At 40.3% G+C, this 13,984-nt stretch overlaps 1 protein-coding gene and 1 long non-coding RNA gene across 3 annotated transcripts in view; both read left to right on the top strand.

Annotated features, from left to right (window-relative positions):
* LOC139064221 (collagen alpha-1(V) chain-like) overlaps positions 1 to 13,984 on the top strand; it is a 71,899-nt gene that overhangs the window by 40,953 nt on the left and 16,962 nt on the right. The window contains exons 6-17 of the mRNA XM_070547276.1: positions 386 to 481; positions 2,313 to 3,320; positions 4,403 to 4,522; positions 9,189 to 9,404; positions 11,305 to 11,358; positions 11,661 to 11,702; positions 11,835 to 11,897; positions 12,032 to 12,106; positions 12,358 to 12,444; positions 12,768 to 12,824; positions 13,057 to 13,110; positions 13,191 to 13,244. Of these exons, the coding sequence (XP_070403377.1) occupies positions 386 to 481; positions 2,313 to 3,320; positions 4,403 to 4,522; positions 9,189 to 9,404; positions 11,305 to 11,358; positions 11,661 to 11,702; positions 11,835 to 11,897; positions 12,032 to 12,106; positions 12,358 to 12,444; positions 12,768 to 12,824; positions 13,057 to 13,110; positions 13,191 to 13,244 (1,926 nt within the window). The remainder of the gene's footprint in view (positions 1 to 385; positions 482 to 2,312; positions 3,321 to 4,402; positions 4,523 to 9,188; positions 9,405 to 11,304; positions 11,359 to 11,660; positions 11,703 to 11,834; positions 11,898 to 12,031; positions 12,107 to 12,357; positions 12,445 to 12,767; positions 12,825 to 13,056; positions 13,111 to 13,190; positions 13,245 to 13,984) is intronic.
* Positions 5,347 to 7,076, top strand: LOC139064284 (uncharacterized). Of its 2 annotated transcripts, XR_011517363.1 has the most exons (6): positions 5,347 to 5,580; positions 6,107 to 6,199; positions 6,332 to 6,495; positions 6,570 to 6,641; positions 6,716 to 6,786; positions 6,882 to 7,076. It is a non-coding gene; the product is annotated as an uncharacterized lncRNA (long non-coding RNA). The 2 variants fall into 2 exon arrangements; XR_011517362.1 differs by lacking the exons at positions 6,716 to 6,786; positions 6,882 to 7,076 and having other exon boundaries at positions 6,570 to 6,705.

Here is a 13,984-nt window from a genome sequence, read left to right on the forward strand (position 1 = left end):
AATCTGTTGAGATGACTGCTTCTTGAATGAATATAAGTTAGTGTGGTTATATTCATTGGCTTTGTTTGTTTATGATTTTCTCTTTCATCAGGGTTGATTTTCTGCTGACATCTTTTTGTCAACACCTATAAGCTACTTGTGCAGACTCTGATGAACTGAGAAATTACAGCTTTAATTTGTGTCTGTCTATTTTGCTGTCTGGTGCAGTCTTTCAACACATGACTTTGGTCTTTTACCTTTGGCCTTTGCAGTCTCTCATTCTTTCTGCTTTTCACCTGCTTTCATGAATCCTCCTGCCCCATTCAACCCACTGCTTTGGTTGTTTGCTTACAACCAAACAAAACCTCCACCTTTTCTTTCTTTTTGGTACTTTGATGAGGAGCAGGATGACCATGAATATCCATATTATTATGAGGAAACCACAGGCCTTCCCTCCTCATCTTCATCCCCCTCTCCCCAACCTGGGGACCACAAGCAGCAGGTAAAGTGGGAGCAAGAGAGAGGGAAGACACTAGTTGGGTTTGTGGAAGGGAAGGGCAATGAGAGAATGAGAGGAGCATTCAAACAAAAACACATTCTGATCATTTAAATATAATTCAAGTTATCATAATTGCTGAAAAAAATTCTTTGGAAATGTTTATAAAAGTTGTTTAAATTTAACTTCTGAAAGCCTCTCATCACTTCATACTTCCCTTTTATTTAATGTCTCATTTCCTCATTAAGAATGATCTCCTACACATTCGCCTTATTTCATCTACTTGTGTCACACAGGATTACTTTTGCGCCTTGTGATATTTTTGTCCTTATGTCATCCACATGTTGTCTTTTATGTATGTGTGTTCACACGTGGCCATGTGAGGGCACTGGGGAACTGAAGGTCCAGCTGTGTCTCACACACACACACACACACACACACACACACACACACACACACACACACACACACACACACACACACACACACATTTTCTACGTTTTTTTATTACTCCCTCTTGTAGAAGTAATTTGTCCATTTTATTTTGTTCTTTTACAATTTAGACCTAAACTAAAAGTCTTTGAAAATTAATTTCTGAGAAAATATAATTAAAGTTTCCATCATATAATGTAATATAAAAAGAGAATATGCAAATACAACTAAGTTTAGAAAACCTGAGTTATTTGATCTTCCTTTTACATTATACATAAATATAATTTCATAACCACACAAGAAGACACTAATACTTTTGGTTTTCTGATTCTTTCTGGTGTTTCACACATTTTACTTGCTTTCCTTGCATGTTATTTTAAAATAAACTTATTCTGTTTGGGTTCTTAATTTTGCACGATTGTTTAATGAAGGATCCTTATTGTCCTGCTACTTGCATGTTTGTGACGGAGATTTAAGAACACCGCATGCACTTACTTTAGTTTTGCATCATCTGATTATCTTTTTCATAGATTTCAAAATAGAGATATATTCAATGCCTAGTTTTACATCAAAGGTTTGTATGATGGACTGTGAATGCTTATATACTAGTTTAAAAATCCATTGGTGCTGTATTACATCTATGGGTCGTAAGTTCACCTTGAAAGCTTGTTTAGATCTTAAACTATAATATCTTTTTATTAGTAGTGGCATGATTTACAAAAAATACCTGTGTATGGTCTTTTATCCCACATTTTATCATTTTATAAAGCACGTGTTTGCATGTCTTCTGAGTTGTTTCTTTTGCATGGCTGAAAAGCTGGAACCTTTTCTGTTTTCCAGTTCAACTGTTTCATGCTTTATTACCCAACAGGTGAATAATGTGTGAGCTTTTTGTGTTGTGTGACTAGTGTGTGTGTGTGTGTGTGTTAAACAGCCACCTTTACCTGACCATTCACATCCTCAGTGCCTCTACTAAACCATGGTGCCCAGTTCCTAACTGAACAAAGATGCTGCTTTATCATGTGACAGTGGGAATGGCATTACTGGAGAGAACAGCAAAAATACCAGTTTAGAACTTAAGTCAAAGTAATGAAATTGTATTGTTTATTGTGCATTATAGGTTTGTTTTTCATAATATTGTTTATTTTAGATGTATTTTAAAACCTGATCGTCTGCTGTATCCAGTAATGCCTGCACAGTCTCAGCAAATCGTCCAAGCCTTAGCCATCTTTATGTCACTGTGTCTCAAAACATCCACTCTTGTCTTTTTCTCTTTCTGTCAATCCCTTGTTTGTGCTTTTCATCTCCCTCCCAATCCCTCTTTGTATCTTTGTCATTTTCTACCCTCTCTATGTTTTTTGTCTATGCACTTCTTCATACTAAACATTATAATCGTGGATATTAGAAGAAGGCACCCAGTGGGAAAGCAGCTCCCACTAAATCAACTAAACCCACTCCAGCTAAGTCAGCCAAGTCTGGACCTTACAAACTGGTCGTCAAGCCACCCATGCCCACCAAAGCTATCAAGTCCTCTACAGCTAAGCCATCCAAAGCTAAACCCACTGCTGCAGGCATCTTCTTGTCAAAGATCAAACCAACAACAGCAACTAAAGCCAAAACCACAGCTGTCCCAGTTAAGAATGGCAATGGTAAAACAGCTTCTCCAAAGAAACCCAGTGGTGCATCTAAAGGTAATGGCAATGCCAAAACTGAGGCCAAAAATGGGAAGCTTGTAGGTGAAACAAAAGTTAATGGAAAAGCCTCTGCCGAGAAGAAAACCAATGGAAATGGAAAAGCTACGGTTGGGTCTAAGGTGAATGGAAATGGCGGAGGTAAAACTACAACAAAGAAAGCCAATGGAAATGGCAAATCTACCACTGAAGTCAATGGCAAAGCTGAAAATAAAGTCAATGGTGCAGCAAAAGCAAATGGGAACAACAAAGTTTCTTCAGAAGCCAAAAAGAAAGATGTTAGCAAAGTGGCTGGAAATAAGGCAAAAAGTGAAACCACTACAAAAACGAACTCTGTAGATAGCACGGCCAAGTCAGCTGTTAATGTAGTCGCTACTAAAGCACCGAAACCCACAAAAATAACAAAACCAGAACCTACAAAGGTTTCTGTCACCAAATCTCCAAAAGCAAACATCGAAGAAAAAGCAGAGCTGAAAGAGAAGACAATAGCTAAAAGTGTGTTCAACAAAGTCCCTCCGATCAAACCAACAACCAAAAAGTTTTCTGTCCCAACAAAAGAAGCTCCAACACGTGCCCCTGTTCGACCTACGCTGCCCAGAACCACAAAGTTCAAGGACATGGACAACAACGTTAAGTCCCACCACAGACCTTTCCCACCGTTTGGTGAGACTGCACTGCGGGGAGCTTCGGTCCCAGCTAAGAGAACCGACATTCCCCAACAGGTACAACATGAAGATTCATGTTTGGGTCAACATGTCCAGAGATGTTTGTCCCGTCTTCCCAGTCTGTTTATCAGCCTTGACCATCATCAAAGTAAAATCTTTATATGCCTCTTTATTTTTGTCGTGTTTCATGACTAGTTGATCCTGCTTTAGGTCGACAGCCATGCACATTTTGATGATGCACAAGTTGGATGTCAGATTGGAAGTTGGTTCAAATCAGGCTAACAAGCTGACTGCGTTCTCATCTTTCCATATATCATATCATTCTGACAACCTTCCCAACTTCTTTGTATGATATGATCCAGCGGTGCACATTGAAGCATGGCTTCACTGTTCTTTACTTGATCTCATACTAAAACTGGATCTTAAAACCTGAGCAGCTAGAGGACTCCGTTTTTCTTCTTTATGGAAACAGTTAAAGTAATGGTCAAACAAATGAGCATGGATTTCTATGGTTAAGAAACGTCTTTCTTAAAAACAGCTTCACAGAATCTAGAGAACTTTTGAGTCTAACTTTATGACACTACATAGTTTGACCTCTTTTTTTTTAAGGTGGAAAAATGTGTCCATGTTCAGGAGTTGATAAAGTTAAATGTGTTGCTGGTTAATGTTCTGTGAGGCTGTTGGTTTCTGTGTTATTTGGTCTTCAATGGATGAAACTAAACATGCTGAAGCATCAAGCTGTAATGTTTCCATCTTAAGGGATGGATATTTACCCTTTTTGGAAACTTGGCTTGTGAGCTTAAAACAGTGAAAATGGTTTAACAAAAGCATGAAAAGAAATTTCAGATAAGAAAAGTCAATAACTGTTAAAATTCTGCATCTGGCAAATTTTAAAGTCATTGATAATTCAATCCAAGCCTAATTGAAATTTCTTTTCTAAAATTAATTTTTACAGGTTTAAAATTGTGAGTTGCCAGTGAAACAAAAATGTGTCTGTCTGGCGATCACAATTTTATTTTGCTTTCCAATTTCTTCTTTTTTACTCATGATTTACAAGCAGATTATAAACTAACCCTGCTCTCAATCAAATCTGCTTACTTCCTCCCTGCTCACCACTTCCTGTCTACCTGACCAATCAGGATGTAGACACAGAATATTCTGAGGCTGGCCACACCCCTACAGAGACTGATTATTACTATGAAGAGATGGTCCCACAGCCAGACGGTGAGGTGGTTGGACAAGAAGAAATACCTGTACAGGTAAAAAGAAACGGACACACATCAAATCTAGCTTTTACATATCTTAGAGAATAAGATAGGATTAGGTTAGTAAAATCCAGGATCTCTAAAGTTAACCAATACAACTGAACCAACTGAATCAAATGAAAACGGTGTACCTGTATGACTGTGAGCCCAGTCTTAAGTAGTTAACAAAGTAGTAATACCTCTGTTCCTCTTTACTCTTCTAACACACACTAATCTGTTCAAGGCACCGATGCCTTGTAACAAGATGTGAGAGAAAAGGTGTTTTAAAGAGCAAGTAACGTCTAAATTAACTTTTTTTTGCTGATGAACTGTATAAATGAGTGTCTAATAGTGTTTTAAATGTGTGTATTCATTATTTTAGCATTTTGGTGCATTTTCTTAAAAAATTAAAAATTCTGCCTAAATACCACAGTATAGCTCCACCTTCAGCTTAAAACATAGAATTTGACTCATTTTGAATAAATTTTAGCCAATGGCTAAAGAGTAAGATACTACGTAATCCAGTAGAGTACTACGTAGCAGCTCTGTGTCAACGTTATAAAAGCATCGGGAGTCTCGGCCACGCCTTGTGGCGAGTTGGGAGTTGGATTTGCATGAGAGTGTAGGAGGCTAGCCGTAGTTCAGCATTAGCATATAGCATTAGCATATCCTAGTCTTTAGCATAGCTTTTAGTGTTATACATACTTATTTAGTGTTAGCTTGGCTGTTGGATATTGTAGTTTAGTTACTGTTTGGCTGTTAGTGTAATTAGGAAAGTAGTTCGGGTTTAGTGCTCCATATCGTGTTAGCATGGTGAGATGGTGTAGTGTAGTATGGTTGCGGAGCTCTGTCGGGTTGCACTCCTTTCCGCTGGACTTAGAAATTAGGCGCCAGTGGTTGCGTGTCTGGAAAAGATTCAGCTCCCGCCTGGTGCTGTAGTTTGCAACCAGCATTTTACCCGCGATTCTGCACGTCTCCGTTCCAAGAGGGAGGCTGTGCCCACCGTGGCTCTTCCGCGATTTAGATGCAGCCCACCGACTCTGCTCCCCCACCATGACGGGCTACAGTCTGAGGTGAGTAAGCTAAATAAAAGTTTTAACATCTTCTAAAGACAATTTCCTACCTAAATGCAAAGTTTGAGAGACGTGGTTCACTCCATTTAGCTAATATCAGTCTGCACTGCCTTCGGGCTATTTTGTCAAGTTCACAAAATGTGGAACGGGATGTAAGGTTAGAATCAGCGGCGAATCGGAACATATCTCGAAGCCCTGGCCGACAAAACGGTCCACATGACTGTCAGGCTCAGAGAAAATTCGGGTTGTTTTTGTGTCAGTCGGTAATTCAGCAACAGTGACTCTAAACTGACGCAGCACTAGTTGACAGACAGCATTACAGCGTGAAATCTAGCACAGCGTGACCCGGTTCCGTGAGGAATTCTGTTCAGGAGGTCGCATTTCAGGGTCTCCACATCATATGTGACTGACTTTTACTTTATAATAACATCACACACTAGGAATGTTATAAAGCGCCTATATGGGACAGTTTCGTTTGTATTTTATCTGACTTTATAAACATCAATGTGCTTCTATTTTTTTTCAGGCTAAATCTACCCAAGACACTGGCTGTCAGACTGATTTAGTAATCTGCAAGAATGCACTTGTCCAGGCTGGCGTGGTGTTACCCGTAGCAAAGGTGAATTATTTTTAATAATCTTCTATGTAAACATTTTATTACCTTCTAGTTTTAATTTGTTTTACAGATTGTTACAAGTGATTTTATGCTCTTTTAAACATTTATAAATGTGCTGCTTCTTTGTTTTTATAGAGCTCACAGCCTCAGTGTCTTGTGACACAGGGACCATGACAGAAATTCATCTTCCAGAAGGTCCCAGAGCATCCACACCTCCTGAAAAGACCACGGTGTGAGGTGTCTGCTGTTGATTCCAGCTTCCACCTCAGTGACAGTGCAAGCTCAGTGAACTGTTCAAGGTAAAAAAAAATTAAAACATTTCTGAATTTTTAAGATATTAACAATTAAATAAGTATGTGATTACATCATGAAGGAGGCTACTGATTCTGGCCCTGTGACACTTGGTGGTCACCACCAGGTGGTGACGTGTGAGCTGATTCACCTGGTAAATAACTTTTAAATTAAATATTTTGTTTTTGCTATCAAAAGTAAATTAACTAATAACCTGCATTACTGCAGGACACTCAGTAAAATATGGACTCTACACCATGAGGCAGGCACACGTTAATAACTCTATAAGAGCACATAAGGTAAGCAACACCACATATTATTTTTATTACTGTACACTGTCCTGGATTTGTTTTCTTTCTGCATGATTTGTTTTCTTTCTGCATCTCATCATTAGCCTGGCTGATCACCTGATAACTCCTGTCATCTGGTTATGACAGCATGAGGATGTCCTCACACACCTGTAACCTATCAGCTCATCTGGCAGAATAGAGAGAGAAGAGACAACACCACATCTCCTGTTCCTGGAAAGCCTTCAGCCATCCTTCGATGACTGAGAACCTCCATCAGCTCTGTCTCCTGTCTGCCTACAATTATTATAATAAATATTGTGTTTGACAAGTTTTTTGTGCTGCCAAATATCTAATTTTGATTCCAGTTTTGATATTTTAATGGATATTTATAAATTACATTAATTGAATTATCACATTGTCGCATGTTTAACTAGCTCTATTGTGATGAACTAAACTAGCACCTCACTGTTAAAAGCTCGTTTTAATTTCAAGCATGTTTAAGTATTTATGGACATGAACAAAAACAGGAAATATATAAATTGAGATTTATTTAATTAATATAACAAATAAGGGGGAAAGAGTCATTGAAAGGCACATTCTTCTGGAAGTTCCTGATCCCGACGACATCAGCAGGAGACCAGCTGCAGACACCAGAGGATCACCTGCAACCAAGAGCAGCTAGTATCAGTAAATAAATAATGAAATCAGGGCAGTTTTAATGGGCTGAACACATTACAGAATAATTTTCTCATGGTATATTTTCATAACTTTATGCAGCAGACTAGCTTGAGCCCAGATCTCCTGGAGAGCTGCTATCCAGCACGTTTCAGTGGATTTTCCTGCTTTAACAGGTTAGATAAGCTGTTAAGCAGCTCAGCTGTTTGTTGCTGATTAAAACCAGGTGTGTTGATGCAGATAAATCTCTAAAACATGCTGAATACTAGCTTTTTAGGGCCATGGAGACAAACCCTGCAGCTAATCCAATGCTATGGCTAACGGCTACTTACGTTCAGAGATGGGTCTGTTGGGTCGGTTCCAGTAATTTCAGGCAACTCACAAGCTCAAAACAATAAGGCTCATGTCCGCTTGTCTCCTCCAAATAGACTTGGTCCCTTTCTTCTCGAGTGTCTGGGTAAGGAGGGGGAGAAACGTCCTCCACTTCTAATGACTGCTCAGAGTGAAGGGAGCTAGCTTCGTCTAGTTAGCCGTCTCTTCGTCACTGCCACGGCTCCGCCCTCTCGGTCCTCCAGGCAACGCCTACTAATGTTGCAGTTTTCAAAATTGATACGTGGGTGGGGTAAGACTCTGAGGCACACTTGACATGCACTTTAAAAAAGAATGTACCACATTCATCTGCGTTTATCATCAGATATTTTTATGTGGTTCTCTTTTTCTCTAACAAGATTTGCTGTTTGTTCTCATCTCAAGAATCTTGGTTGATATTGTTGGCATCTTGAGATGAGAACAAAAATCTTGTGGAAAACAGGTCCACATGTGAGTATTTGATGTTCATATTTAACCACAGAAACAAAAGCAGATGAATATAATGCATTCTTGTTTGAAAGTACTTAACAGAACACAGTTGTTAATGAGTTACTTTGTTGTATTTATGTTTAGAAATAAGATGGGTATCTGACAGCTCATTTGCAACATAAAGCACGTTTGTATTTTTTTAGTTTGTTGGATTTATTTGTTTTGATATTAAGTTTTAATGCTACAATGTTTAGCTATGTTTACTCGGGTAAAAACAAAAAGAAAAAACTAAAAAGTTTGTGTTCAAAAGGCTTTGAATGTGCTACATTCTGCCTGTTTATTTTTGAGAAAATGTAATATATATTCCCAATGGATTTTTATTTGTAGTATACCGTGTATGGTAAGTACAGACGCAAGATACCGTTATTGGCTTTGCATGGTACAGCAGATAGAAGAAGCCCGTTTTCACAAAGTTTGTTGTTATCTCTTCTGTGATATCTAGAACCTAAGTTAAGTTGATTAGAATGTACTTTTATTTTCAAACTCATCAATAAATATGAATACTCATGGATCGATAATGAAAGGCTTTGGTGAAAACCTGCTGCTGTTAGAGAATATTAAGTAATTGACATAAGACTTAAAGTGACAGGACACATCTGAAAAAGTCAGCCTGGATCAACATTAGGCACTATCTCTGAGCTCTACATGTCTTTTTTTGTCCTAATGTCACATTATATTTGCAAAAGGTAAGATTAATTTATTTGAATGTGCTCCTTTCTTTCATACCTTCTTGTTTTTGCTGTTCATCTTCTTTTACTAACATCTTTCCATCCTGCTCATCTCCTTACTGCTTCTTCCATCCTTTTCTTCCCTTGTTTAATTCTTCCTTTTCGGACCTCTGTATCCTTCCTATTGCGGCTTTACTGAACCCATCGTAGCCCCAGGTCGAACCAGCCTTGGTGGGAGAGGAGGTAGATGCCACCAAAGCGGGCGATGTTGGTGAAGAAGTCTTCACTGAGGAGTATGTGACTGGAGATGTGGGCCTTAAAGAATACGACTATGCCTACAGAGACTACAATGAGCCCTTACCAGAGACCGGAGAGGTCGATGCCTACATGGGGCCCGCCTTGTCCGCTGTGACGGATGAGGGAGGCGTAAGTCATTTTGCTGCTGAGGCAAAAAGAAAAATCAGTTTCAACCAACAAATTGTTTTCAGTGTCCTCCAAGATGATGAGTTTTTTTACCTGTCACAGTTCAATACAGGAAAATATTTCTTTAATTTACTAAGTTTTTTTTAATGAGACAGAAATTCTTATTTGTAGTGGTTAACAAGACCGCACTTGCCTTTAAATTGTGTTCCCCCACCCCCTCTTTCCAAAACCTGCCATAGTAGCGATAATGTCAACAAGCTTTGTTTAATCGTTCACTATCGTCCACTTATCCGGGGTTGGGTCGCGGGGGCAGGGAGGCCCCGACTTTCCCCTCCCTAGCAACTTCGGCCAGCTGCTCCGAGGGAATCCCAAGGACTTCCCTGACCAGCCGAGAGACATAGTCCCTGAAGCGTGTCCTGGGTGTTCCCTTGAATCTTCTCCCAGTTGGACATACCTGGAATACCTCACCAGAGGGTATCCTAACCAGATGCCCGAGCCACCTCAACTGGCTACTCGTGATGTGGAGGAGCAGCGGGTCTACACCGCTGAGCCCCTTCCGGATGACCGAGCTTCTCGCCCTATCTCTATGGGAGAGCCCAGACACTGTGGAAATAACTCATTTTGGCCGCTCGTATCTGCAGTCTCATTCTTTAGGTCACTACCCAAAGCTTGTGACCATAGATGAGGGTAGGAACGTAGATCAACTAGTAAATCAAGAGCTTCAGAATCGGTGACAAAGGGCAGCCTTGGCGGAGTCCAACTCTCACGGAAAACGAGCCTGACACTGTGGGAAATGCGTACCAAGCTCTGACACCAGTCATGCAGGGACCTAACCGCTCGTATCAGAGGGCCTTGTACCCCATACTCCGAAAGTACCCCCCACAGGGCCCCCCCAAGGTACGCGGTCGAACACCTTCAAATCCACAAAACACTTGTAGATTAGTTGGGAAAACTCCCACACACCCTCCAGGACGCCCTAAGGGTAAAGAGCCGGTCCAGTGTTCCAAAGCCAGAATGGAAACCATATTGCTCCTCCCTCTGTAGTTGGAACACATTCTGCGGTCCCCATTTTAAACCCTCCCACTGTCTTTATGGGTGACCTCGCGAGGAAAGTTGACCATTGGGCAGGATTGATGGTTTATCCCTTGAGGTCCACGTGACGGGGGTGAGGTGGTGCTCACTCCTGCTCATTGGTCAACTTTCCTCGCGGGGTCATACCCATTAGGACAGTGGGATGGTTAAATAGAGGGACCACCACCCCGGTCTGCCAATCCAGTTGAACTGTCCCCGATGTCCATACGATATTGCTCTAGTTAAATTTTACTAAATAAAATTTGCTTTTTAAGCTAAAAATTTTCAACTTTAAATTTCAGTTGTTACTACGGCAAGCTCAATCAGTCAAAGAGGAACACATATTTGAATGCAATTCAAGACCTTGAAGGTGTGTTAGTGGTTGAAACTGACTTTTTCAATGACAATAATGCTTTAGCTGTTACTAAAGTAAAAGCTGTTGGGAATACTAATAAATGTAAGCAGTAGCTCTCACATACACTAAAAAAAAAGGCATTTTTAAGTAAAACTGTCAATAATGTCATTTTCTCAGTGTATGGCTTTTTATTGTTATTGCTAAGCTTTTTCATGCAATAAGTGTTGAAAAGTAATGGACCCGCTCGGTGGAAAACATAATAGTCAATGATGTTTGAAGGAAGGCTTTCATGCCTTTCACAACAACACAGGTTGTAAATTTGTTCTTTTACTATAATACAGGAAACGTTTTAGTTTATTTTCTTGGTGCCTGTTGTATATTTGAATGAACTAGACTTTTGTTTTGCTTTGCAGTTTCCTGTGTAAGTATGTTTATAATGACAGAACTATGTTCCTGGGTACTTGTGTTTTCCCTCAGGCCGCCTTTAGAGGCCAGAAAGGAGAAAAGGGAGAACCTGCTGTTTTGGAGCCTGTGAGTCGCAAATTCTCTTGAGCTTTTTATTTAGAGGGTCTGATTTTGTAAAATGATGAAAACTTTACCCCATCATAAGATATGAATTCTGGGTTTTTAAAGGAGCCAATAATTAGAAGTTAAAATTGGAGAAAGACTCCAAGGTTTTTGGCCAGTTATTTATTCAGCTCATATTTGAGAAGTATTCTGTTTTATTGTGTTTATATTTTACATTATTTCCTATTATTAAATTTCTGCAAGGTGCATTCTGTTTTCTTTCTTTTTTTAATTCTCAGTTGTTTTATTTATTTTGTCCATTTTAGGGCATGTTAATAGAAGGTCCCCCAGGGCCTGAAGGGCCTGCAGTAAGTCCGTCATATTTATTTAGTCTTTATGAAAATTATTAGACCTTATGATTTTCCTCATTTCAACTGGTATTTTTAAGTTGCACTTCTACTCTGCTGAAAAATATACAAATCCTACATTTCCTTTTCAAGGGACCGTCTGGACCTCCTGGATCATCTGGACCTCCTGGTTCTGTGGGAGATCCTGGAGAGAGGGTAAGTAATATTTTCTTCTTTATTCTATTCAGGGCAGATTTGTGCACCAGTAGTTCTGAGGAATGTGTAATTACTGCTATTTTAGAGCTTTTTCTGCACTTCTGTCAGCTTCATCAATCCTCTTCACCCTGCAGGGTCCTCCTGGTAAAGCTGGTCTGCCTGGGGCTGATGGAGTCCCTGGACCTCCTGGAACCTCAGCCATGCTTCCTGTGAGTCACTTGTACCTTTTGATCATGGGTGTGATTCTGCATTTTCACTAGATTTAGTCGTTTTGTGTTTAACTCAGACTGATATATGGAATTTTCATTATGGTCGCTCAACCAAACAATTTGGTCAATCAGCTACATCTTACAAAGACATTTTGGGTTCTGTTTGTTAGTTTTTGTTGTTCAGTTATATTTTCTCCGATTCGACACACGGATCTGCTTCATATCTTCTGTTTTTCTTCCTTTCTTTGCAGTTCCGTTTTGGGCAGGGCGGCGGCGATAAGGGTCCCGTTGTCTCTGCACAGGAGGCCCAGGCAGCCGCCATCTTGTCTCAGGCTAGGGTCAGTCAGAAACTTTTATGTCACCTGTTCACTGTGCACTTAGGGGATGTCTGATGCTTTACTGTTACCCAGTTAGAAATAGATTTATACCATTTTGGGCAGGTTTTATTTTTCCTTGCATAGAAAAAGCCATTTTAATTAGAAAAATGCACCAAAATACAAATTAAATTTGTGACAATTGAAACTTGGGCTGAAAGTTTAATACAGGCTGCTAACGTAAAACCTACAGAAAATATTTCTGATTTAGAAAGAAGATTTCTGCCACAGATTCCTGATAAACAGCCACATCATCACTATTGATTTAGAGATGTAACTTTCTTTAGATGGCACTGAAAGGACCTCCTGGACCAATGGGATTCACCGGGCGCCCTGGACCTGTGGTATGTTTCCTTTTGTTTTGTTGTTTATACCAAGAGGTTTTTTTTTTTTATTGTTAACAATGTTTTACTCAGCAGATTATTCATGAACTCTTTATTGTTATGTTTCATTGAACTGCGCCGGCCCAAAGATTTCAGACACATATATTTTTTTATGATTTTGTTTTGTGTTGCAAATGTAATTGTTTTCATTTAAATATGGATGTCAACAAATTAATTGTTTCATTTGTTGTAGGGAAGTCCAGGAAGCTCTGGGCTGAAGGGAGAAAGTGGAGATCCTGGTCCTCAGGTAAACCAGTCGCTTCTCCAAACTGGTGTTGATCATTTATACCGGCCACCAATCACAGACATTTGCTTGTTTGTTTTTAGGGCCCCAGAGGATCACAGGGGTTGCTGGGTCCTCCGGGTAAATCAGGAAGAAGAGTGAGTAGAAACAGCCACTTTGTTTCTGTTTAGTTTTTATTTGTTGTATTTGTTGTTATTAGGGCTGCAACAACGAATCGATAAATTCGATGAAAATCGATTACTAAAAGCGTTGGCAACGAATTGTGTCATCGATTCGTTGTGTTGCGCAACTCTTCCAAAAGCCCCCTCCCCTCCTGCCCGCCGTTGCGCGCAGACCGGTGCAGAGCCGGCAGGTGTTTGTAAGAGGAACATGGCAGAAGCAGCGAGACCCCCAAAAAGTAAAAATTTCTAAAGTTTGGGAGCATTTTCAGTTAAATCAGGCGAAGACATGCAACGTTTGTAGGTCAGACTTAGCATGGCACGGGGATACAACGGTGATGATGCAGCGTCTTAAACGCAAGCATGTCAGAATCATCAGCGAGGAAGGCGAGAGCTCGGTGTCCGGGTAAGTTAAAAACTTTTCAAAAGTGATTCACCCAAGCCCCGGATTATTACACAGGCTAGACATGCTCTAAGCTCGTTAAAAAAAGTCTATAAAATTGTAAGCGCGACGCTATTAGATAGGCGGGGGGGGGGGGGGGGGGGGGGGGGACGGACTGGACTCGCGCCGCTGCGAACCGGTTCCGCCGTCACATTCCCGCAGAAACTGGTTGATCACACCGGGGCCAGACTAACATGTGGCTTCACAATGTCCTCAGAAGCGAAAACGCTTTTAAAAGGGAGGGAGGAGTCCTAACTGATGCTGCAGGCGTGTTGTG

The sequence above is a fragment of the Nothobranchius furzeri genome, chromosome 19 (assembly GCF_043380555.1).
Source record: "Nothobranchius furzeri strain GRZ-AD chromosome 19, NfurGRZ-RIMD1, whole genome shotgun sequence".
In the NCBI taxonomy this organism is placed as follows: domain Eukaryota; kingdom Metazoa; phylum Chordata; class Actinopteri; order Cyprinodontiformes; family Nothobranchiidae; genus Nothobranchius; species Nothobranchius furzeri.